At 49.5% G+C, this 26,147-nt stretch overlaps 1 protein-coding gene across 2 annotated transcripts in view; it reads right to left on the bottom strand.

Annotated features, from left to right (window-relative positions):
* The window catches only part of SEMA5B (semaphorin 5B), a 118,819-nt gene that overhangs the window by 17,488 nt on the left and 75,184 nt on the right, over window positions 1-26,147 (bottom strand). The window contains exons 2-8 of one of the 2 annotated variants that reach the window (XM_064569764.1): window positions 23,161-23,350; window positions 17,885-17,984; window positions 13,979-14,024; window positions 3,572-3,634; window positions 3,088-3,186; window positions 2,326-2,443; window positions 1,386-1,671 (exon numbers count right to left, since the gene is read on the bottom strand). In XM_064569764.1, coding sequence (XP_064425834.1) covers window positions 1,386-1,671; window positions 2,326-2,443; window positions 3,088-3,186; window positions 3,572-3,634; window positions 13,979-14,024; window positions 17,885-17,984; window positions 23,161-23,302 — 854 coding nt within the window. In that variant the 5' untranslated portion in view covers window positions 23,303-23,350. Of the gene's footprint in view, window positions 1-1,385; window positions 1,672-2,325; window positions 2,540-3,087; window positions 3,187-3,571; window positions 3,635-13,978; window positions 14,025-17,884; window positions 17,985-23,160; window positions 23,351-26,147 lie in introns of both variants that reach the window. The other variant, XM_064569715.1, reaches the window with a different exon arrangement.

Raw genomic sequence — 26,147 nt, forward strand, 5'->3', positions numbered from 1 at the left:
CTTCCTCACCCTCCAGGCTCCTGCCACACTGGTCTCCAGTAAGTTCCTCAAACATTTCTGTCTTCCCACTCCGAAGCTCTGTGTGTGTTCTTCCCTCGGGCTGGAATGCTCCTCTCCCCTAGTTAACTCCCATTTATCCAGTAGATGTCACTTCCTACAGGAGCCTTCCCTGATCACTACCCCTCCATACTGGTAGAGGCTTCCCTGCACACTGCCCTTTCCCTTTGTAGCATTTATCACAGTTAAAATTGGGTGTTTAATAACCACTATTTCTAGAAGGTAAGCTCCTTAAGGGCAAAGCCAGGTCTGCTTTTGCTCACTGGCACCCCTGCTTCCCTCCCTCCCCCACCGTGACAAGCACCTGGCGTGGAGAAGGCACACAATACAGAAACTATTTCCAATCCATACCACTCTCATCATTTCCCCCTGGTGCCTCTCTAGCAGCTCCTGCCCCTTGCTCATGACTGCCCAGTATCTTGTGCTGACTGCCTGGCTGGTCATAGTTCCTGGCTGTCAGCTCATGGCCTGCGTGGGCTGCGATGGACGGGTATCCCCCCGCCTTGGATGGCCTCTCTGCTCCTGTTTCCCAGTTTTGCTCTCATCCCTGTCCCTCCTCTCAGACTGTGCTTGCTATAGCTAGCATGGCCCTCCTCCAGTCCCTGCTACCTGGGGCCCAGCGTCAGCACATGGCACTCTAGGCTCATATGTTTCCGAGGTCCTCACAAAGAACCTTGCCCAGCATCCTGTACAACAAACGTGTTCCTCGGTCTCTGCTGCCCGTTCAGCACTTTGTACATGAAATCACCTGATTGGGTCAGCCTTTACACAGGAGGAGGTGGGGGGAGGGGGGCCTCGTGATCTCCGTGAGGGCTACCCTTCCTTACATACACCCAGGAAACAAAAGGGGCTCTGATTCCCAGCCTGTGTCTCCCAGTGCCGTCAGGACTGCCAGGAGGCTCTGCTGGTTAGGTTTAGCAGGATCATGGAGTCCTGAGGTTGGAAGGGACTGGAGAGAATTCTCTCTGAGCTTGCCTGTAGGCAGCTGCTCCTGGACCCTCCCGGGGCTGCCATCCACTCATCCAAGGCAGGCTATTTTCCTTTCACCACAGCAATTTCTTCCTGCACAGAGCCATAATCCAGCTCTGTTTACTTTCTTCAGATCTGGCCTTGGCCTGCCCTTCACAGCAATCCAGAACAAGGGCTTACTCCTCCAGAGGCAGCAAGCCACAGCCAAGTAAGGAGTGTGTGATGTGCGAGCAAGTTTACCCTGAAGACCGGCTGCACTCCCCATTTTACAGAAGGAGAAACAGGGGCCCAGAGAGGGACCTGCCCATGCCCTCCAGTCCGCGAGGCAGGGACGGGATAGCAGAGGGCCAGGGACTCACACGTTGGTAGTGAAGACCCCATAGATGAGGTCCTGCTCAGGCAGGTGGAAGGCACTCTGCAGCTCATTGTAGTAGAAGGGGATCTCGCCTGGGCGGGAGCAGTTGAGCCGGGCCTTCATGAACGTGGTCCATGTGTCCTCCAGTAGGAAGCGGCCCCCCACGTCATTCTTGCACACTCGGGCCACCCGAGAGTACACAGTGCGTCCGCAGTCGTGCTCCACCGCGTTCTCCCGCAGGAAGAAGTATGCAAACAGCCCAATATCGTAAGCTGCCACGAAGTTTGGCTCTGGGGGGCAGGAGAGGAACAAAGGGGTGGGTCGGGCCAGCGGGGAGGAAGGGGACAGAGTTGACTTCCATTTTCCCAGATGCGCATCCTGACACCCTTGGACAGTTTGCTGACCTAACCCTGTTCCCACCTCCACTACGAAGTTATAGTAATAGTTAATCTGTGCTACTGAGCACTCACTGCCTACCAGACATTATTATAAGTACTTTCTGTGCTCCTCGTAACAACCTACGAGGTAAGTACTACGATTATCCTCTGATTACGGATGAGAACATTATGGCAGAGAGAGGTCAAGTACTTGCTCAAAGCCACACAGCCAATCAGTGGAGAAGCAGGAATTCAGCTCCAAGGGAAAGGAAACTCCTACCACCCTCTCCCAACCTCTTCTTTCCTATAACCCTTCCTCCTAATGAATTCCCAACTCTTCCTCTGCCCTCATCGCTTCCCCTCCATTTGTTCTGGGTACATCTGTCATTTCATCTGGAGTCCATCTCCAGTGTACTTCGGTCCTTGGGCAAACATCTCCCCGATTCTGGGCCTCCTGAGGAAGCCAGTGTGATGCCTTTCAGAGGCGGGGCAGGAAGGAGGATTGATAGGGCTCAGGGTAGGCTGGCTGGTAGGAGAACCCCCACCCCCGGGGCCGTGCCCCCTTACCATTGAGCCACTTGGAGTTATACTGGGCGGTGCGAAGTGGTGGCCCGCTGCCTAGGCTGCGGTAGATGGCGGGGTCCCGCCCTGAGAAGTCAATGACGGTGGCCGCGTACAGCTCCCCCTGAGAGGAGATGACAGCTGTGGAGTTGTGGCGTGGGTCGTAGGGGCAGCGGGCCACACCATTGATCTTCTCTATGGTCCGGCTGAGGTTCCCCACCTGGGGACACGGGGAGATAGGGGCACTTTTCCCTGAGACCCAGGGGCTGCCTGTTCTCCCCTGCCCCCCTGAACCCGAGTTTGCTTCCTCCTGGGTCCCTGGTGTCTCTGAACCTCTCCCTGTCTCCAACCTCCTCCTCACTTGCCCCACCTCACAGTCCCTCTGAGGGAGCCGCCATCATGGAGGGAGGAGGTTGTGCCAGGAGCTCCATCAGCCTCTGTTCCCTGCACACTCCCCCCCCCAGTCAGGACCCTCCAAGGTGAGGTTGACTGATAAGATACAGCAGACCCAGTTACATTTGAATTTTGATGAACGATGAATAATTGTTTAGCATAAGTATGTCCCAAAGCTTGCATGGGATATACTTATGCTAAAATATAATTTGCTGTTTATCTGAAATTAAATTTAACTGGGCATTCTTTTCTGTTTGGGGTTTTTTTTTTTTTGTTTTTACTAAATTTGGCTCCCCCACTCAAGGCTGTGTGGTGCCTGGGTGAGAGAACCTCTCCATGCCCTCTTTAGTCTGCCTTACCCTGAGGGGGCCCCACCTGTCTGCTGGAGCACACCGGGGAAAAGGCATTGGTCCCGCACATGAACACTTTCCGGCCAGTGACAATCAGGACTCGCATGTAGTTCTGACACTCCTCCTAAAGCATAGTGATAGAGAAGTAAGAGAGGGACAGGGGCACCACATGTGGGGCTGGGTGTCTTCCTTCACACCACTGCACCACAAACATTTGAGAACACTCCCTTCTGCCCCCAATGTGCCCTGCTCTGAAGTTCAGATTGCCTCTGTAGACATCCCCTCCCCTCACACATCCCCCCGACCCCCAGGCCAACCTGCTGCGTCATTGCCCACCCCGATGCTGAGCGCTGCATCCTTACCTGCACCCAGAGCTCCCCCCGCCACGCACCTGCAGGCTGGGCCTCTCCCGCAGGCGGCCCTGTGCCCACAAGGTGCCCCTCCATCCCCACAACCACAAGCCTCTTGCCAGCTCTAAGCCAGGCCCCTGGACCACGGGAGCCACATACCTCAGTCTTCCCTTTGCTTTGGCAGGAGCGGCGCGTGTCCTCATTGGAGGCCCACTCCGTGGCCTGTAGGAGGGGCACACAGACATCACACCCTGTGCCACTCACCGCCAGGCGGGCAGCAGTCAGGGCTGGGAGGGGACCGGATGCTGGGAAAGGGTCAATGACAGCCAGCAGGGTAAAGGCTCCCCTCACTACATCCACGTGGACTCAGAGGCCTGCCAGATCTCCTTACTCAGAGACCCTAAGGAGGATGTCCCCTCAATCCAACACCGTCCCCACTGCTTGGGTCAGGGAGGCCGGCAGTAACAATGTCTTCATGCTGAACTATCCCCATGCAGCTCTGTCCTGGGACCTTCCCATCTTTCCTCCCCCAGGTCAGCCAGAGAGCTGGAAGTGGCCAAGGAGGACCTTCAGGACCACCCCAGACCCAGAGTGGGAGATGGAAAACGTGCCTCCCTTATGTGCCAGATGTCCCTCAAATGAGTGGGAGGCAGGGAGGGAGGAAAGGCTAGATTTGCAAACCTTAGAGACAGATCTATTTAATTTTCCCACTATTACCCTGCAAAGTGGTTTTTGTTTGTTTGTTTGTTTTGTTTCCCCCTTAACGGGTGAAGAAACTCTGTGTGGCTCGCTGCTGCCATGTGGTAGAGCAAGGACTGGAACCCACATTCTTGATTCAAAGGCTCTGTGTGTTTTTTCTCTTTATCCCGCTGTCTCAGAACCTTGGGCTTCCCATTTTGTAATTGCTACGCCTCCCTAACGCTGTGCTGTCTGCTTCCCTCGTAGCATGACTCACGCTCTATCGTGGGGTGCACCATGGGGTGCTTGGGGATGCAGCTTTCACTCAGGGACTCGTGTTCCCAAGTGTCCATGACATTAGGAAAGGGCTGGTCCCCACCTAGGAACCCCCCTTCCTCTTCACCTATTCTGTCTCTGCTCTCTCACACCCCTCCCAGCCTCTGAAGAGCAGCTGCAGGGGAGAGCGCTACCCTCCATGTCCAGGCAATGTCAACAGCCCTGGTGTGTGGCTCATTAAGATTTCTGGGTCACACGTATAAACAAGAACTGCCTACCTGTCCTGGGAGAGGGAGCCCTGAGCAAGCAGATCTTCTATCCAAACGGGAAACAACAACAACAAAAAAAGCCAACCTGCTTTTAATTTCTCACAAAGCTCCTCCTAGCTATGAAGTCCCTGCCTGCAGAGCTCCAGGGCCGGGATGTGGGAGAAGAAGGGTGCTGGGGGAGGAAGCTGCAGGCTGCTGTCCATGCACAGCTCCAAGATGGCTGCTTTGTGGGGCAGAGGGAGGGCTGACTCCGGCAGAGCCTGGATTCAGGAGCGGGGGGAACAAGTTGCTCATGCCTCCATCAGCCCTCTGAGCAGGCTGGGCTCCTCCTGCCACGCCAAGCCTGGAGCTCAGGAAGGCCTCTGCTCCCAGACCTTGGAGGGCAAAGGACCCCTGGCATCTGGCCTCAGAGCCATGGGGTTTATCTGGACAGGAACAATGGAGGCATTGTGATCCTCAGGACCCCATCAGCTCCATGGCTGAGTCTGATGTGAGAGGAAAGAGGGACAGAAACAAGCAACTCTGGGGCCCCTGAGGCCGACAAGAGCAATGGCCCACAGACACTGTACCACAGACACTGGGCCTGAAGCTCCAGACAGTGGGTGGCTGAGGGGGGCTGGGGGCTGGTGGGCAAAGGGATCTTGCTCATAAGGGGGTGGGAGTTCCACTGGCTGGGTCGGTGGGACAGTTGTGCACAATCAAAAGCAGTTCAAGTTCCCCTGAGCTGAACACCCAGACAGGCACTGTGCCACGACTTGACAGCACCTCTCTCTTGGATCCTCACCGCCAGTGAAACATGTAGACTTTTGCTCATTTTACAGGTGAGGAAAATGAAGCTCAGAGAAGTTGAGCAATTCACCCAAGGTCACAAAGCTAATAAGCAACAAGCCTAAGATGCAAACCCAGACAGTTAACACCAGAGCTGAGTTCTCTCTGTTACATCCTGCAGCTTCTCACAGTGAATAGATTTCTCAAGCCCAAAGTTAGAACATATGGCCTGAAAAGGATATGTATATTTAAAATGGTAACAGCACAGAACAGGCTTGTTTGAGGCATTTTTAAAATTTTTATTTTATTTTAAAAATTATTTATATCCAAGTAATGATGTACAGAGTTGAAAAAGTCAATGATATGAAAAAATTATTAAAAAAAAAACCAACCGGCAACCCACTCCTCCTCCACCCATCCCATTTCCTAAGGACAACCACTTTCAATGCTTTTAGCTTTTTCTCTGTGTGTGTTTGTTTTAATAGAATTTCTTTTAATTTAATTTAATTTTTTAATCCCATTTCTCAAAAATATGTATCAATCTCAGACTTTCTCTTCTGACTTCCTGATATGGAGGTAAAGATTTTTCCCGATCACCCATCCCATTCTCCCCCACCCCAAAGCACACCTACATTTCCCTTCTCCCCATCCTCCCATTGTAATTATGTAATATTAAGTATTTAAAATGTTAATATAATTATTTTTAAATTAAAATCAACATTGGTATTTACCTTATTATGAATATATAAAAATTGTTTACTACTACCAACCAGTACCCTGTATTTCGCTGAATATAAAACACAGTTGATTGTAATATGAAACACCAAGGAAGAAAATATACTGCCAATCAGATCGTTATTACTTAAATTTTTAATGTAAACTTATCAAAAGTGCTCTTATTTAGACATACAATTTCTATCATCTATCAATCTTGTGTGTACAAAGAAGAAAAATGGAAACAAGCCCAATAAAGTATTCTTAAACCTTCTTGAATTCAGTTTGCCTCTTCTGAGTCACTTTCCAGTTGTTAGTGCTCATTTGTTTTGTTATGTTTGCTTGCTTTAGAGGATCATTTTTTTGAACCACCCAGGGCTTCAGCGATTCAGCAATTCTTAAGGCGTATTCCACTCTGGTCTCCGGAATTTTCTTCTGAGCTATGGATCCCATTCTGCAAGTTTGGATGCTGGTACTTTCTTGGTCTTACCAGAAGGTGTCCACAGAAGGTTTTCCAAAAAATCAGGACTCATATTTCCCCCTCATATGATCCTAAAATGGTTTGTGGCCTGAAATGTTAATGGGTTGCTGTTATCAGGGTAATGACCAAGTTCACACCTGTATAGGCAAGGACAAGTCAATCAGGACGGCAGTCTGGTTGACAGTGACTAAGACGCCATCAACCAAAAGACATGGCCTGATTTCAGACTCATTAAAATGTCAAAATGTGCATCTGAGAATCCATAAAATAATGCCTATTCTGATGCGGTTTCCTCCTTGACCAAGTTTTTGTTTTTCCGGGACTGAATAATGCCTTGATTTTCTTCATTTGCTTGTTTTGCAACATACTTACCACTAATTTTTTCCCAAATGTCCAACAGGTGTTACAAATCCATCTCAGTATTATTTACTGTAAACACAAATGGCTCTGATCATCCATTCGTTCCTGTCCTCTCCCTCCTGCCCCAGCCTCCAGGCTCCTGTCCCAGTGTGGACTGGTTGCTCCTGGGCCCTCCTATTTGGCTGTTATCCTGGGACTTACCTTCTCTCCTTTCCTTTTTGCTAAATCCCATGTTTCCCATTTTTTTGATTTACTTGCTTATTTTGGTGAAACACATCTCCAGTATCCTCCTAAGAAAAGGAACATAGTAGAACAATTTCTTAAAACTTTTTATTTATTCATTTATTTGAGTAATCTCTACACCAAACATGGGGCTCAAACTCACGACCCTGAGATCGAGAGCCACATGCTCTTCTGACTGAGCCTGCCAGGTGCCCCATGGTAGTTCAATTTTTTAAAATTCTTGCATGTTTGATTCATTCTATCTTCATACTTGATTGATAGCTTTGATACAGAGTTCTAGGTTGGAAATAATCTTCACTCAGAATTTTAAAGGCATTTATTCTTCCAATGTCTCCTAGATTCCAGTGTTGCTGTGAGAAGTCTGATGTAATTCTTTTCTTTTTTCTTTCTTTTTTTTTTTTTGAGGGGGTCGGGACGAAGAGGGAGAGAATCTGGCTCCACGCTCAGCATGGAGTCAGATGAAGGGCTGGATCTCATGACCCTGAGATCATGACCTGAGCCAAAATCAAGAGCTAGATGTTTAACTGACTGAACCACCCAGGCACCCCACAGTTTGATGTAACTCTTATTCCCCAACTTTTCTAATGACCATTTTCTTTTTCTTTAGACTCTAGAAGCATTTTGGATCTTCTCTTTCATAACAATATCCTGGATTTCACACTGATGTGCCTTAGTACATGTCCCTTTTGGGAACCCATTCAGCCCTTTCAATGTGAAGACTCATGCTCTGTGTTGGCAGATATTCTTATGTAATTTCATCTTTAATTTCTTCCTCACCTTTTCCTCTGTTCTCTTTTTTGTAGCTCATTAATCCAGTCAACTGTTGGCCCTTGTGTGTTGATCCTCTAATTTTCTGTTATTTCTCCCTGGTTCTTAATTTCTTATTTTTTGTTGTTGTTGTTCTAATTTCTGGGAGATTTTTCTTCAACCTCATCTTTTGATCCTTCAATTCAATTTTTATTTCCCCAATCACATTTTTCATTTCCATAGTTTTAATTTGTTTTATAAAACAATACATTTTTATATCTCAGAAGATTCCATTCATTTTTTTCTAATTAATTTTAAAAAATGTTTTCTTATATTTCTCTTATTGTCCCTGTTTTCTCACAGGTTTCTTCATTCTATTTGCTTGTTTGATTTGATCTTTCTCTTTTACTTTAGAGGCTTTCCTGATAGGTCTGGTGATTTTTGGCTATTTCTTTATATTTAAAAATAAATCAACTAGCCATTTCCCACTGAAAGGAACCGGCATCTTAGAGTAATGGCTGATTCCAGGGCTGGGGTTAGGAAATGTACAACAAGGTGAGTCTGGAACACCTCCTCACACCTCACACCCAACAGCAAGGATGCAACCAAAGGCAACCAGGGTCCTCATGTCAAAGGACCCAGGAACCAACTTGAAGAGGCCCCCTACTGGCAGAGATGGGATAGTCATGAAAGATAACTACAATGGATTGAAACACATTCAACAATGTTTAAAGCCATTTTGAGTTTGTAATAATAATAAAATAATAAAATTAACTGATCATCATTGACAGATTGAGCACTGACAGACACTAGCAAAACTGCTCATTCTTTAAAATGTGGTAAAGAAAGAAAGAGTATCAAACATTTATCCTGCCTTTCCTATATGACTATATGGTTGGGTAACCAAATAGGAGATGAGAAGTTTTTCTTTGTAGAAGTCCAGCTCATACATTGTAACACCTACAGAATTAATGGATCTGGGAAACAATCATCAGTGGCTGCTAACATTGGAAAAAAACCAGAATACTATGTGCATCCTAAAAAAAGTACACAATAATCCCTTGAAGTGAGCAATCTTGTTGGAATCTAAACTGAATAAAGTCTTTAGATCTAGCAATCAATTTACAGATGATGCAGAGAATAGAGGAAAATGGTAAAATGTACCACTTGGATTGCAATCAGCAAAATCCAGACTATAGGATAAATGACCAGGTTTCTTCAATAAATAAATCACACAGAGAGAGAAAGAAGAGAAACACTGTTTTAGCCCCATACCCCATTAGTGTCCTTTAGCTTTCTTGGAGTCTTAAATTTGGAGACTCACCAGTTAGCTCTTTAGAGAAAGGGTCTTAGTCTCCCTTTGTTGGGGGAGGGGTAAAATGGATGAAGGGATTGCTATGTGGGATGGGATAGGAGCCCTGGATTCCAACCTCTCAATTTAGACAATTTCAACGATTTCCCCCTTATCTTTATACCCCATCCTCACATTCCTCAATACCTAACATCCCAATTTCTGAGCCCTTTGGGGGGGTTCAGCTTACTTCTCTGGCATATTTTCCTCTGTAAACTGTTCTGCTCTGCTAAATCAGTTATGACTGTCCATCCACGTTCCATCTCCCTAAAATGTGTTTAATCTCTTCTCCATTGATGTCTCTCTGTCATTGTGGATCTGAACCTTTAAAAATTCCTCACTGTCATTTTAGTGGGTTTTTGTGAAGAAGTGGAGATAGACATGTATGATCAATCAATCTGCCATGCATAAAGCTTTAAACTAGGACTGTTCCAGAAATTCCAGTATGGCAATCTCTAGAAACTGCATGTTTTTCTGCTATGGGAGAGAACAGGTGAGTTGGCCAGGAACTGGAGAAATCTCCTTGCAGACTCAGCACCTCCCCTGGATGCCAGTGACAATGGCTCAACACTAAAACATCTTCTGAGCATTAAGTCCACCATTCAGCAGAGGTTAGATTTCAAATAACTTGAGAGTCGTCAGACTAGCTTGGAGAATGTAGAGATAACTAGAAGAGAGCTCAGAATCAGCTTCATTGTCTGCCAAGGCCCAACAAAGCCCCACACGTGCCCTGACTCGTATGTGCAGAACAGTCTGTGTTTCTGCACTTTCAGGACATCTGGTAGCCCAAGATCATAAATCCATTGCAATTAGGCCTCTAGTCACCTCATCCCCTGGAAGCTCTCTGGCAAAGGTCAGAAAATTGCCAAATCCAAGTTAGCTCATCACACAGCATCCCCCTGACACTCTTGACCACTGGTCACCTTTTCTTTCCCCAAACCAGTTTAAGTTACACTGATAAATAGCCATCACAGATGAGCTGATTTGACTTCCCTTCCCTGTCTACAAGCATGAGTAAACACACACACACACACACACACACACACACACAGCCCTCTGCTGCTTCACACATCTCCCTTCCCTTTAGTGCTTGGAGAATTGGGGAGGAGGCTCAGCATTTCGATTTTCCTGAAGGAATAGTCGTTTATATAAATTGTTTAATAGGGGTTAGGTACTTAAAAGTCCTTTTAATGGACGCTGGTTTGCATAAACTGTATTTAGATTATTCTTTAATTGTTTAAATTGTCAATAAAGCATTGAGCTTTAAGTTTGGTTAAATCCTACCTTGGGGCCAGTGGGAGGATCAGTTGGCTGTAAAGGAGAGTTGGAACCATGCATACCGCGGGCAGTATGGAGAATAGAGGAAGCTGGGGTGGGGGTGGGGGGCTGGGCCTTACCTCCTCCTGTGGTATGGGGCAGTGGTCAGCTCCATTTTAGCACTCGGTTGCCCTGAGCCACTTGTGATAGCAGATGCTGCAGACTGAAAGCTTATAAGCAGAGACCCAAAGTCCCAGAGAGGGCAATGGAAGGGCACTTGCTGAGGTCAGGCTTCTGTGGTCAAAAGTCACGGCTTTTTCACCGGGCCAGATGACAGACCAGGGGACTGGAGGCCGGGGTTCACCCCCAGCCTCTCCAGGGAATGCTAGACAGCCCACTCCAACTTCTCTCCCTCTCTCCGCTTTGTGGCCAGATGGTCCCCACTACAGTGGGGATGTGGGCATGAAAAGTATTTATTCCTCTCCTTAGTTCTGTCGTGGAGAATCCACTCTGGACTCCTGAGCTCAGGCCCCAAAGAGACACCCTGGGAAGGTGGTAAAACCAATTCCTGGTCCACTTGTGGCTGATTTGCAGCGCCCTTCAGAGAAGGTGCTGCAGTTGAGCCCCCGCCCCCAGTGTGAGCCCCCAGTGTGAGTTACGGGGGTGGCATTAAGATATCTTCCTAGGGCTGAGGCCAGATCAACACAGAGAGGGATAAGCCCAATGCCAGGCCTCATCAGCAAGCCAGAGAGTCCTAACATCTGATCAGATGTGGGACCTGGGACCAGCGGGCCAGTTGTCAAGGACACCTGGGATGCCAAACCAGCTGGGCAACACCTACAGAAACGATACTGAGCTCCTAGAGCAGCGGTTCCTAAATCTGGCTGCACACTGGAATCATCTGTGATTTGAAAATCCCAGTGCCCAGCTGTACCCTGACAAGCAAGTCAGAATCTCTGAGGGTGGGACCCAGGCGTCAGTGTTTTTTAAATATCTCCTGGTAATTCTAGTGGGCAACCAAGGGTGAACCACTGCCATGAGCCAGGCTAGCTCCATTCCCAACCTGATTTATGCTATCCAGCTCTGGAAGGCAGAAACCTAGATGGCACCACTGGGGGCCAAGGCTTTGGCTAAGCCCTCCAGGGCTGCTAACTTCCCCAACTCTAGGGGTCACCTTCATGCAGAAGACCATGCCAGGTGTGCCCTGGAGTTGTTTGATGTTGTGACCCTGCGTGTTTCTGTCCCCTGAAGATCTTTCTCCTTCTCTCCATCCCATTCCACTGCCTTAGTTCAATTTTCCCCACCACTCACCTAGGCTATTGCTGTTGCCCCCTAACCGGCTCCTCCACTAATCCATTCCCTGCACCAGGCCAGGTGATCTAAACGCCAAAACTGATCATGCCACTTCTCTGTTTAAAACCCTTTAGTGACCCCCATTGCCTTCAAAATAAAATATAGACTCCTCTGCTCAGCAGTGAAGACTTTCTGCAGTATGGACCCTCTCTTTCCCCAGGCCTCACCTCCCTCTCCTTTCCCACTCACACCCCATGATCCTGCACACTGGGCCCCTCAGCACTCCATGCTATCTCACACATTTGTGTTCCCCCGTCAGCTGCCTGGCAAACCCCCATCCTTCGAGCTCCGGCCCAAGGATAGCTTTCCGAGAAGTCTTTGCTGACCAAGCGGAGCCTGATGGGTTCCTAGCGCCTCTGGGCCATTGGTGAACCTAGCATTCACCCTGCCTGCATGCTTCCCACCGCATTGCTTTTATTTCTGTGCATCCGTTTCTCCTTCTCTCTTTGACCACTTTACTGCTCCTAGAAGACTTTCATTTGCAGACCTTGGGAACCAAGGAAGCCAACTACCTGAGCTCAGGGCAGGGCCCCTGGATCCACTCCCTCCCAGCCACTTTGAACCAACCACCTCTGCACCAACGTCCCCCAGGCCCTGACCTGCTGTGCTTGGCATCTTGGCTTCATTTTCTGTGGATGTCACATGGTAAGTAAGTTCTGTATGGGCTGCTTGTGACCAAGCTGGCAGTCCACCGGATGCTGCTATAGCCCAGACCCCAGGACCATGCCACAGAAATCCCATCCAGGACAGGGAATCATTTGTAACCTTATCTGCTTATTCCTGAGGCCAGTGACTAAGCCTGATTCACCTTTGGACCTCAAATGCGTAGTACCATGCCTGGGACTAAACCCAGGTTTCCGGGGTACTCAATAAATGTTTATTGGGTGGGTGGTTGGATGAATGGATGGCAGGTTGGCTGCTTAAGGTAAGGACTGGAGGATAGATAGACTCATAAACAGATGAATGGCATTTTCCTTTCAATTTATTCTAGTTCTTCTGGGCCCCTCCCTTCTGATGGTCGGAACTTTTCTGCTCCCTTATACCTCCCCTCTGGCAACCAGCTGCAATGGTCCCTGTGGATATACACCCAGGTGCAGCTAGAAGAAATCAGACCAGAATGTCACAACAGCTCACTAAGGAGGTGTCCCCTTCCCCAAATGCCCTTTGCAGTGAAATCCTATACCAAACAGCCTAGCGCCTGACCACCTCCTTTAACCGTTCTGTACTAAGGTCCGATGCAGCACTCATCGTCTTGTCTTGGCTACACTGTGAGCTCTAGAGGGCAGAGCCTCTGCTTGTCTTATAGCACACCCCCCCGCACTCCCCAGTGCCGATGCAATAAACACAGAAGCCTCCCAGACACAAGAACTGAGTCTTTCCCCTCACTGAGGAAGAGATGGACTTCTTTTCTCTAGAATGTTCTGCCTCTGCAGAGGTGGTTTGGCATCTGTTTCTCAATCTGGGATAAATGTTCTGGATCAAGGAGTCCCATTAAAATGCCTCCCAGAGCACTTAGGGAATTATGCTTGGGGAATCCTTCTTGGCAGCAGATAATAAATCAATCACAGCTCAGTGAAAATGCTGAGTTAGAATGGGATCACTCAGGCCAAGCTAAGAAAGGAACCAAGGATACCCTTTCTCTTGAGGCCAAAACTCAGACCTCCGTGTAGGACTTAGAAGGACCAACCATTCCAGTTTGCCCAGTACTGTCCCAGATTTAGCACCATAATTCCTATACCCTGGGACCCCTCATTCACAGGCAAACAGGGCCAGCTGGTCACCCGCACCCGGGTGCTCCTTCCCTCCTGCATCGTGCAGTTCGTCTGCATGATGCAGTTCGCCCTGTGTGTGCCTCCGTGTTTATGTGACCACGACCCCACTTACAGCTACCTTCCCAGCAGTTACCTGGAAGCCAGCCTGAGTCCATGCCCATGGGGCTCCTGGTTTTGCCCCTAAGGGCTGAATTCTGAATCTTGCTTCCTGTGTTACCCCAGCCCCAGCTCCCAAATACCAGGGAAATCACAGGAAAGGGAAGGGGAGGGGAGGGGAGGGAAGGCAGGCAAATGTACCTGAAGGAGGGAAACATTGGCAAGGCTGAGTCTGAAGAGGTAGTTCCTGTGAAAACAGAGACAAAAATCATAAGTCAAGCTGGCTCTGCAGGCAGGTCCCCAGGAAGCAGCTTCCTGGCTCCTGCTTTGTGGGGGGCTGGGTGCAGACTGTGGAGGGCCTATGGTGGGCCAACCCAGGGAGAGCTTCATCTCCACTGGCTCTTTTAACCTTCCAGCAACCCCGGGAGTAGAGAGAGAAAACTTCATTTACAGATGAGGAAACAGGTGGGATCAATGTCCGAGTCACAGAGACAGTAGGTGAAGGAGTTGGGATTAAGCGGCGGACTTGTCTACTTCCGAAGCCCACACTATCTCTGCCCCCCCTCCCCCAGCTGTGCTGGCAGGACCAGCCCCACCACCATCTTCCCCGCCAGGGAGCCCACTTCTGGTAAACTTGAAGCCTCACGGAGGCTCCTGCAGGAACCTAAACAAGCCATCTCCTTCCTTCCACCTTGACCCACTCCGGTCCTCAGACAGGCCAGCCATCTCTCCCGACACGGCGCCTCGGGCCCCTCCAAGTCCTGTCTGCCTCCTCATCTCCTGCAGTCCCTCCTGCAGGGACTCTGGATCTGCCCTTCCCACGGCCACTCCCTGGACCACCGTGTCTCCTCTTGCCCAAATCACCGCCTCCGTCCCCTCCCGATTCCTGTCCTGCACCATCCAGCCCACACAGGGCTGCCAGCTTCATCTGCCTCAAACGCTGTTTCCGTCAGTCACATCAGCCGGCTGCTCAAAAACCTTAAATAAGGAAAGAGGTCCACACAAAAACCTGCACATATGTTTATAGCAGCTTTATTCACAATTGCCCAAACTTGGAAGCAACCAAGAGGCCTTTCAGCAGGTGAGCGGATAAATAAACTGTATCCAGGTAATAGAATATTCCTCAGAGCAAAAAAGAAGAGAGCTATCAAGCCATGAAGACCTGGAGCAACCTTAGATGCATAATACTAAGTGAAAGAAGCCAATCTGAAAAGGCTACATACTGTATGATTCCAACTATATGATATTCCGGAAAAGGCAAAACTATGGAAAGATCAGTGCTTGTGGTGTGGGAGGATGAGCAGGTGGAGCACGGAGGATTTTTAGGGCAGTAACTACTCTGTATGACACCGTAATGGTGGTACATATCATTATACCTTTGTGCAAACCCACAGAATGTAGACCAAGAGACCATGATGTTGACTACAGACTTTGGGTGATAATGATGTGTCAGCGTGCGTCTTTAATTGCAACAAATGGACCCCTCTGGTGGGGGAGGCTATGCATGCGTGGGAGCGGGAGGTATGTGGGAAACATCTGTGCCTTCCTGTCAAGTTTGTTGTGAACCTAGAACTGCTCTAAAAATAACAGCGTTAATGTTTGAAAGCCCTTAGATAACAGTGGTGATCTGTTAACCAGCCCTCGGGCACTCACAGTGGCGGGTGGGGAGGACACCGCTTTGCCTGGACTCTGGAGCTACAAGGCCACTATGACTAGGCATGGACTTTGAGGGCGACAGGGCCACTGGTCAGCATGCCATGCAGAAGTGACTGTAGGCTCACGGAGTAGACCCTGCAGCAGAGGCAGGGAGAATTCCAGCTCGGCTACCTGCTGGGGACCTTCTGGGAGCTTCAGTGTCTGCATCTGTGAAATGGAGAAACGGAATGCCTGTCTTTCTCATTTCACAGGCCTGTGGAGACAGGGGAATTGTGTGATGCATCTTAAGAGGCTTTATTAATGTCAAGCAGATCCAAATCCAGAGTCTTGGATTTCCCTAAGAATTTTCTTTCTTTCCTTCTAATATCTTCTTTTTTTTTTTTTTTTAAGATTTTATTTATTTATTTGAGAGAGAGAGAATGAGAGAGAGCACATGAGAGGGGGGAGGGTCAGAGGGAGAAGCAGACTCCCCGCCGAGCAGGGAGCCCGATGCGGGACTCGATCCCGGGACTCCAGGGTCATGACCTGAGCCGAAGGCAGTCGCTTAACCAACTGAGCCACCCAGGCGCCCCCTTTCTAATATCTTCTTTTGGCCATTTCTCTTTTGGTTCCTGAGGTGTTTAGGAATAAGTGCTTTAGAACTTTCTGGCTCTTCTCTACTGAGAAGAGCACTGAGGAGAAAGGTTGTGGAGTGGGCCAGCAGGAGAAGGGGGGCCCTGCTGAATGAATCCAGGGGCCTGAAGGAGACACCCCAGCCTGAAGGCTTCTCTTCCCCAGCTCTGGTGCCAGGCCCAGCCTCCACTTAGCTTCTTTGCTATCCTGGGGCTGGGCAGGCCTCATGGGGTGACCTTGGCTCTAGGCCTCTGCTGGACCTCCCCAGCCCCTGCCCTGCAGAGCTTCCCCGTCCCCTCCCTCCTGGCCTGAGGACAGATGGGCTCGGGCTCTGCCCCAGCTGCCTGCTCAGGTAATGCAGGCATCTGCTCACAGCTTTAAAAAATTAGGGGAAACATTGCATCACTTTATTAATTTTTATCCCATCAAAAACCATTCATCACAGCATTGCAGTCTGCTCTTCTGGGAGATGAGAACAGAGAGAAATCTCCCCAGCCTGACCCACCCCTAAATCCCTTATGGAACAAGGCAGGTATACAGGAATGAAAAATATCCCCAGCCTGAATTCCAGAGACCCAGGGGGTCAGAAAGAATGGGGGAAATGTCTGGAAGAAGAAAAGGAGGAAGGAAAGTGACCTAGAGAAAGGGGGAGAAGAAACTGAGGACTCACTTCATTTGCTGTGTGGGCTGCAATGGACCAAAGGCAGGCCTGACTTTTCCTGTCTCTGAGGGCACAGCCAGGCTCAGGGTGGAGCTCCCCATGTGGGGAAGCCCCAGAGTGGATGAGAAAGAGCCCTGTGAACACAGGCGGGTGGCCTGAACCTTCTGAGCCTCAGCTTACTAGTCCATACAATGGGAATAATCACAGACCGCCCTGCCTGGGGCGAATGTGAAGATGAGGTGATTTATTACATGCCTCATTTACTCCATGCTGTAGGTGCTTTACTGCATATATGGTACTCTGTTGTCATCTTGTTAAGTGATCTTGGGAAGCTCCCCTCCCCCTCTCCTGTCCCTTGCCTCTTCATGTTTAAGTCCAGGGCAGTTGGATTAGACTAGTGATTTTCAAACCTGAGAGTCACCACACTCACCTGGAGGGCTGACTAAACCACATTGCTGGCCCCACCGCCAGAGCTTCGGATTCAGCAGGCTTGGGGTGGAACCCAAGAATTTGCATTTCTAACAAGTTCTCAGGTGCTGTTGGTCCTGCTGGTCCAGGGACCACTCTTTGAGACCCACTGGAGTAAACATCTCTAAGCTCCCTTCCCTACTAGAGTTGATGGTCCATGATTTTGTGAGAACTATCTCCTTCTGTTCCACTCCATAACGTCTCCACAAGTCCTCCCTAGATCCAGAACAGTGGGGTTCAACAAGATCAGGCAACACAGAGGGAAGTGAAGGGCTTCACAGGAGAAGTTGGCGGCCTGAGTCCAGCATCCCCGGTGCAGGTGGCCAGCCAGCCAGCAGGGGGCTCCTGGGCACCTTCTCTGCATGGAGCTCCCAGGCAGGCCGTTGACTGGGCAGTCCTGGCAGCAGGGTAGGGACAGGGGGTAGAAGGTGGCCAGCAGGTGTTCTGCTCTCAGTAACTACCAGCCACGAAGGAATATGGCTTGCTGAGATCTGGAGGTCTAGAGCTCACCCCCCCACTCCCCGCCCTTGCTCCAGCTAATGCTTCCTTTTGTGGGAGATAGACATTCAGATACAGAAAGGGTCTGGCAGAGGGGAACCCGGGCCCAAGACAAGGGTCTGCCCATAGTGGGCTCATCCCAAATAATATTCCCTCCAGCCAGTTCTAAGCACACTGCCACCCGTGGCCCGAACCCTCCTACACCTCATTACCTGGCTCCCACGATGAGTTGGTTCCTGGAGGGATCCAGAGCAAGCTGGGAGAAATCTCGGGCTCCAGGGTAGGTGAAGTTAAAGACCCACGGCTTCAGATCTGGTGGAGGGACAGACAAGCGTTCTGGTTACTGCTGCACCAGCATCCAACCCCAGAATGGAAGGGGGAAAGTCAGGATGAAGTCAGGGAGCAATGAGGCAGGGACACCCCCGAGACCTGGGTTCCACCTGCCCCCTCTGTGAGCAGCCAGCTGGGGGACAGGGAGTGGGGGTGTCGTCATTGTCCCTGCTATGTTCCCTAGTTCAGAGAAGGGCTCCACCTGACCCCTAGCCATCCAAAGGGAAAACTGTAATCATCCTTGACCCCCCCTAGACCCTCACCAGCACTTAAAAACACTCACAAATCCCGACTGTTCCACCTCCAAGAAATCCATCCCTCTTGCCCTCTGCACCCACTCCCATTCCAAGCTACTATCGTCTCTTGCGTGGACCTGTATCAAGAATATCTTATCTAGCCCGGCTTCCACTCCTGCCCCTCCGGTCCACTTCCTACAAGGCAACCAGAGTGATCTTTCTAAAATGCAAATCTGGTCATGTCACTCTCCAGCTTAGAACCCTTTAATAGCTCCCAGTTGCCCCAAGGAAAAGTTGCAACTCCTGTGAAGGCCTTTGGGTTCTGGACTCACTGTCTTCCCAGTTCAATGCCTGGCACATTTAACTATTTAGTGATCCACTGAGACTTAGAATGATGCTTCATCTTTTACATTCCCCCTCAAACTACCACCTCAGCCACACTAACCTAGAACACTGCAGATCTCTCCCACCAAAGCCTGCAAACCTTGCCCTTCTATGTTCCCTCCGTGGAACAGTCCTGTTCACCCCCCACCCCCACCCCGCCTCTCCTGACTCCCCCAAGCCAGGGTAAGTTCTCTACTTTACTGCCATCAAAGCCCCCATCTTGTTGGGGGTCTAGCCCCCTTGTTTTCTCTGGGGGGTATGGAAGATCTTGCTTCTTAGATCTATAGGCTCTGCCCAGCACCTGGAAGGAGTTGAGTGAATACATGAGTAATCCTCAACTCCCTTCTATATACAAAGGATCAAGTTTTCAGACAAGGCTCCACGGAGGTGGGAGAAACGGGACATGGGTGGTCAGTGTGATAGACATTGTCTCCTAGGAAGGCCAAAGCCTACCATGGGGATTGGGGGGGGGGGGCAGAGACCTCACAGCCCCCTGGATGGATGGGCAGTGGTCTGAGGAGGGTATACCTGGAGCACAGTGCCTAGCTGACCTTCTCTCTTTCCCTCCCACTGGACACCCACTTCTCCCATCCTGGTCCATGACCTCCTTAACAGCTCCCCTCAGCCGCGGCCTCATGGGCGGGAGAGAACTGATCAATAATGAGGGAGCCGTGGGGCAGAGAACTTTATGTCAATGGGGATAAAGATGAGGAAGAAATGTGAGGCCCTGGGCTGTCTCCCCACAGTGCATTAGTGACTGGCTCACAGAAGGTCCGGAGGAGTGTGTGTGTGTGTGTGTGTGTGTGTAATCCAAGGGAAATAAATCATTGCTCATTATCCCTCCACTACAGAGTAAAAGCAGCCCTTCATTTCCGCACGATAGGCAAACACTTAATCGCTCCCTGGAGAACTCGAGGTTTTGTGAGCTGGATGTTTTTCAGAAAACTGTGATATGCATGATTGAAAAAAAAGAAGAAAAAAACTCTGCTGCAAAATGTAGCAAACCCCTTGGGTCTGCCTCTGCCCTCAGCAGGTGACTACAGGTTAGTGGCATCTGAGCAATATCGATATAAGGAGTAGATCTGGAGTCGGGTAGGCTGGGTTTTTAGTTGACCTCAGGGCCACCCTCAGAAATCCTGGCAGAATAGTATACTACCTTAGAGACTAAGCCAAGGGTCCTCCTCCTCCAGGAAAATTTCCTGGATTATAATCTCCCACCCTGATTTTATTTTGTTCCATATTCTCTCTACCTTGTCTGTTCCATTCACACTGTATGTTTTTGTCGCTCTGAATGTGCTCAAGTCTGTTTTCTGTGTGTGGGGGGGAGGAATATGAGGGGCTTGCCTGCCCATCAGACTGAGTGCTCCCCAGCAGTAGCAACTGGGTCACACTTCAGTTCTCTTCTTCCCCTCTGAAGGGGATCTTCCAGATATGGACAGCTGAACAGGGGAAGGGGGTGTGATTGGTATGCAGCAAGCCAGGAGAAACTCCGTCTGGGGACTGCTCAGCCCGGTCTTCACTCAGGCCCTTTCCTGGGGCAGGGAGGGGAAGGGAAGACGAAACAGGGCAGGAGGGGGGATGGCTGGCAATGGGAGGGAGGGGCAGGGGTAGGAGTGGAGGGTGGCAGCCACTTCCAGTTTCTGTCCCTCTCCCCTGGCCCCAAAGGGACCACCGACAAGGGCAAGGGGAAAGGGGCGAGGCGGGAGAGATGCAGGCGGGTGCAGCACATTGATCCTGGGGGAGCGGTCTCGGGAAGGGAGCCAGCTTCCTCTTATTAAACAGGCAAACAGGACCAGAGGGAAGGCTGTCTTTAAAACACCAAGCACGTTCTGAGAGCTCGGTGTGCAGTGAAGGCTTTGGATGGCGACTTTGAGAGAAAAATGACGCTCTCCATGACGCGCCTGTGATTTTAATTATAGTCAATTCAATTACCCACTTTGTGGATTAACCACTGTCAGTGTTAACTCCATACTGGCTTCTCCCTGCCTCCTAGAAATTCCATGCTGTGACAGGAGGAAGAACGTGCAGGCCAAAGACAAACACAGGTGGGCCCCCCTTAAAAAAAACCCGTAGGAGAAAATTTAACCTCACGAAATGGAAACATGCCTGTCAGATTTTGCAACCGGCAGTTCCTCTAGGGTATTTAGGGGTTACCCACAGATCAGTCAGGTGTCAGAGGAGAAGGAAGCTCACAGCTACACGGCTGGAAGCCTACTGATCAGTCAGAAATAAAATGTAACATCTGAGGGGATCCTGGAAGCTGGGGGTTGGCACTGGCCTGGGTCATGTGGCAACTTCTCTGGAATGCAGCATCACCCAGAACACAGTCAGTCACCTAACATGAATTGAGTCCCTCGTTGTGTGCTCAGAAGTACTGAAAGATGTGAGGAGACAAGAGATCCAGTCCTGGTCCAGGACCAGCTGCGCTGGGGAACCAAAGGGAGTGACCTCTAAGGAACAAGAGATATTCGAGTACCCAACGTGAACTCTCACTCTCCTCTGAAGTCCCACAGCACCCAGCTCTGTCCCTGGTGTCAAGTAGGGCTCAATAAAAAATTTGGTGAATGGATAGGAAAACTCAAAGCTGTCAGAGTAGAGAACTGGGTGGGTTGAGGTCAGGCCAGGAAAGCTGGGGAGGAAAAGCAGAGATGATGCTTCTCTCCAGGGCTGTCAGTCTAGGATGATGGACCATCTCTGCTTGCTGGGGCGAAGGGGATTCCTTAGTTACTCTATGTCAATCGGAGCCTCATTCCTCCATTCAGAAAGAGGGTGGGTGGGAAGTTAGTTTCATTCAAGTGATACACACCTGCAGATTAAAAATGGTGTCAAGGAAAAAAAAGTGGTGTCAGGAAGCCAGGCACTCAAGGAACACACCTTCCACCTCTCTACTACCCCCCACTCCCTCCCCAGTCCGCTCCAGTACAGACTAGCCTGGCGGGGCGGGGCGGCGGGGGGGGGGGGGGACGGGACAGGATTCCCAGGCTCTCCTTCCATTGTCCCTGCCCCCAGAATCAGCCAGGCCAACTGTGTCCCCTAGCAAGTCCCCTGAGAGGAAATGGTTCATCAGGAGCTGCCACGGGTCGTCCAACAAGAAGACAGTCCTCAGAATCCCACCACTTCCATCCCCTACTTGGTCCTTCCCTTCAGTGACAGCCACCAGAACTCTGGGAGCCATCAGAAGTCTGAGAGTGTACGCGTGTTTTGTAGGCTTAAGGACATTGCTAATTTACTTTAATCCACTTAAGCCTTCAAAGCCTTGGATCCCAGCTCAAACAAGACAGCACTGAACTCAGAAGACAGCTGCAAATTCTCCTCCCCGAGACAGGAGCCAGCCCACAGCTGGGAATCCCACACTTCTAAACCACCCCAGCCTCCCCACCTTGCCACCCCCAACTCCTATCCATACCACCCCTCCCGCCCCCCAAATCCCATGCCAGCCTCAGAGTCTTGCATTTATTTTTCTGCTCTGGTTTCCATCTTGCTCCTCTCGATTAGCTGTGTGGAATCCCAGAGGACGGCTTCTCATCCTCCTGCCCAGGGGACCTGAAGGTGGAGTGCCCATCACTCTGCCAGGGGGACTAGAAAGAGCACTTGGATGCCCGACGTTAAGGCCTGCCCCTGACAAGATTCTCCAAACCTCTATACCTCAGCTCTCGCATTTGTTAAAGGAGATTGACCATCCTTGCCCTACCTCCCTGCCAGGGTTATTGTGATGTGGAAATTCGGCAGGTGTTTATCAGACTTAAGAACCTGGGGACCCCTGAAGCTACATCCACGATTCCAGTGTGACCTGCCGTGCAGGTGATGGATCCAGAAGTGCTGACGTGACCATGGTCCCACCAGGGAGCCCCAAACTGGCCACAAGGTCATGGGAGAACATCCGGGATGCTCCAGTATTTGTGTTTTGTTTTGGATTTAGATTATCATCGAATATATATATTAATTTTAGAAACTCTTACTGAGAATTTACAGGCCCCTCAGAATATGTCCAGTGATTCACAAATCCCAGTTTGGGAAATACTTTAATAGGACATCTCATGCCCTCCCTTGACAGACAAAGGGAGTTATTAGTCATCAAGGCCCCCTTCCCTGTGGGTTCCCAGGGCCCCGAAGACAGGCATCCCTGCAACTGTCTTAGAGCAGCAGGAAGTTTCCAGAGATTGAGTCTTCCAAAGAGTGAGTCATCTCCATTCTGGCTCCCAGGGGAGCTACGAAACAGAGCTCACGCTTCCAGAGGAGCTAGAGCTGAGATGGCCAACAAACCCTTGCCCACTCCACGCAGGGCACCCACACCCCCACTTCTAGCAGGAATCCCAGAGAAAGGTGCCCTCCTCCCCCAGGTGAACACGGATGAAAGCTTAAATAAACTGGAGACTCGAATCAGAGCCCTCCGGCCCATGGCTGCCCATCATCCTGCTTACATCTATCCCCAGGGCAACATCTGGGACTTCCGACAGCCGGAGACCCTGCCGAGTCCAGACCTAAGTCCTCAAGACCCAGGCATGGCGAAACAGGAGCGAGTGGGAAGCGTCTCTCACCTGCAAAGGCCACAGTGGGGTGCTCCCTCAGGGCACACAGCTTCTGCTCACTGCTGGCATCGGTGGAGCGGGACAGGTGAAACACCAGCAGTGTGAGGCTGGGCGGCAACAGGGTGACAGCCAGGGGTCCCGGGAACACCATGCTGGGCCCCTCTGCAGTCCTAGCTCCTGGAAGCAGGCTGGGGAAGATCTGCAAGGCAAATACTCAACCTCGCCATGCGCTCCTTCAACCGCGCCCACTTCTCCCCCGCTTCCTCCATGGTTGTGAGCAGTCTCCCGGGGCTCGGCTGGTTTGTTGGCGTAAATAAATTTATAGTTTTACTTATGTGACTTACAGTTTACCTTGCTCTCATAACACAAAGTTATAGATCATATCTTGAGAGCTAATTTCCCTTGTAATGGTATTCTGGATAAAAACTGACAAATTATAGAGCTTTTTCTATTATGATCCCAAATGGCTTAAAATTAGTTTTAATGATAAAGGTGGTACCTAGGGGTTTTAATAAGTGGAGCTGGGACAAGCAGGTAGCCATTTGTAAAAAGATAAATTTGGATCCATAACCCGCACCTGGTACTAGGGAATATTCCAACTGGATACAAGATTTAGGTGTTAAGAATAAAACCATATAAATACTTGAAGAAAATGTGGGCAGAATTCTTTATGACCTTGGAATAGAGAGCCATGACTCAAAATCCAGAAGCTGTTAAAGAAAATATTGACAAATGTAACTACATAAAACCCCAAACTTCTGCATGGCTCCTCTCCCCCAGAAATGAACACCAAGCAAAATCAAAAAGGTAAATGACAAACTGGAAAAAATATTTGCAATACATATCACAGACAAAGGGCTAATATTCCTAACATATAAATAATTCCTGGGGATCAAGAGGGAAAAGATCAACAATCCTTTAGAAAAATGGGCAAAGAATATAAATACAAACGGGGCTTAAAAATACGAATGACCCCATTTTCACTCATAATAAGAGCAACACAGGGGTGCCTGGGTGGCTCAGATGGTTAAGCATCTGCCTTCAGCTCAGGTCATGATCCTGGGGTCCCGGGATCGAGGCCCGCATCGGGCTCCCTGCTCAGCGGGGAGTCTGATTCTCCCTCTGCCTCTCCCCTTTGCTTGTGCTCTCTCTGTCCTTTCTCTCTCAAACGAATGGATAAAATCTTTAAAAAATATAATAAGAGCAACGCATATTAAAACTTAGACGGAGGTAAGCACTGTTCACCTATCACTTTAGCAAAAATCTAAGTTAGATGACCCTCTTGGCGAGGCTCTGGGAAAGGGGGCATGCTCATAGATACCACCGTGCAGAACGGTACAACCACCACGGAGAGGAGTCTGGCCAAATGGCAGAGGCGTGTACTCCTTGACCTAATCTCTGGGAGTCTTAACCTGTGCTACTCAAAGTGTGGTCCACGGATCAGTGACCATCCACAACCTGTGACGACTCTGTGGTAGGATAAACGCAGAGACTTGAGAGGGAGTGTTTAAAAACCTTTATGGTAATGTGACAGAGTAATTTTTATGTCTATTGGATCTAATAAAATTTGGGGGTTTGTAGTTTTCTTAGTTTTTTTGTCAATTCACTTCTCCAGTAATTCACTTTTATTGAATTTTATGTAAGTATCCATCTGCGACAGATTGTAAATTGAAATGTAAAACCTGCTCCTTCACCACAGATCGTGGAGAAGCAAAAATAGACTAAAGAGGCACCTGCACACATGCAAAGTGATTTATGCACAAGATGATCCCTTGGGGCATTCTTTGAAATAACACGAGACAGGGAAACGACCAAATATCTCGCCAATGGACACCGCTTACATAAGCTGTGGCATATATTTGTAATGGAATACTATGCAGCTCTAGAAGAGAAGGGGGATTTTTCTCTAGATTTTGATAGGGAGAAATCTCCAGGTATATTAAGTGAAAAAAAAACCCCCACAATGCAGAGCAGTATAATAGCATGCAAACTTTTGTGTAAAAAAAAAAGGGTAGATATAAGAATATATATTTATATGTTCTTGTATTAGCATTAACATGCACTGGAAAAATAAACCCAAACTAATTATAAAGCAGGTTACCTACGAGTAGCAAAATCATGATAGAGGCTTCTAGTCAATATATACCTTTTTATATTATTTTCACTTTTGATTATTAAATATATTTAATATTACCCATTCAATAAAAAATTTAAAGACCTTTTATTTTTTTTTTAAGATTTTATTTATTTATTAGAGAGAGAGAGAGCAAGCGCAGAAGTGGGGGAGGGAGGGGCAGAGGGAGACAGAAAAACAGACTCCCCGCTGAGCACGGAGCCCAACATGGGGCTCAATCCCAGGACCCCAGGATCATGAACCGAGCAGAAGGCAGATGCCTAACTGACTGAGCCACCCAGACACCCCTAAAGACCTAGTTTTAGTTTCCTAAAATGTCTAATGTGGGGGAGCACAACCGTTCCTCTGGAGCCTGATTCAGACCTTCTGAATCAGCTCCCACCTCTCTCCTTCCCTGGTCCATCCAATGTGTCACCAAGCCTTGCTGACACCACATCCCTCACAGGTCCCTAACCCACTGAGTGACCTCCTTGGGGTCACTTTCCTCATCTGTGAAATACAAGGTTGAGCTAGATCAGGGAGTCCAGGCTGGAGGTGGGAGCAAATCAGAATCTCTTGCACTGGGGGTGGGGTCCTGGGGCTGACAGGTGAGTGATCCCAAAGGTGATTCTGACAAACCTCTGCAGGGACTAGAGGCCCCTGGGGGTCCTTCCTGCTCTAAGACCCTTTGCTCCTAACCCCTCAGCAGGATGATTTTCTTCCTGCCTGTTTCCTCACATGTGTGTGAGATGGGCTAACACCTGTCATTGTGTTGCTTCGAAGCTTCAAGGAAATCCCCCGGTGACTCTGGGGACTGTGGACCCGGCAGAGCACCCCTTGCCCTTAACCTGTCCCATCCCGCATCCCATGGGGCATTGGTCCC

Source organism: Mirounga angustirostris, unplaced genomic scaffold, assembly GCF_029215605.1.
Source record: "Mirounga angustirostris isolate CCGP_5_RB_7025 unplaced genomic scaffold, mMirAng1.0.hap1 SCAF_1, whole genome shotgun sequence".
NCBI lineage: Eukaryota > Metazoa > Chordata > Mammalia > Carnivora > Phocidae > Mirounga > Mirounga angustirostris.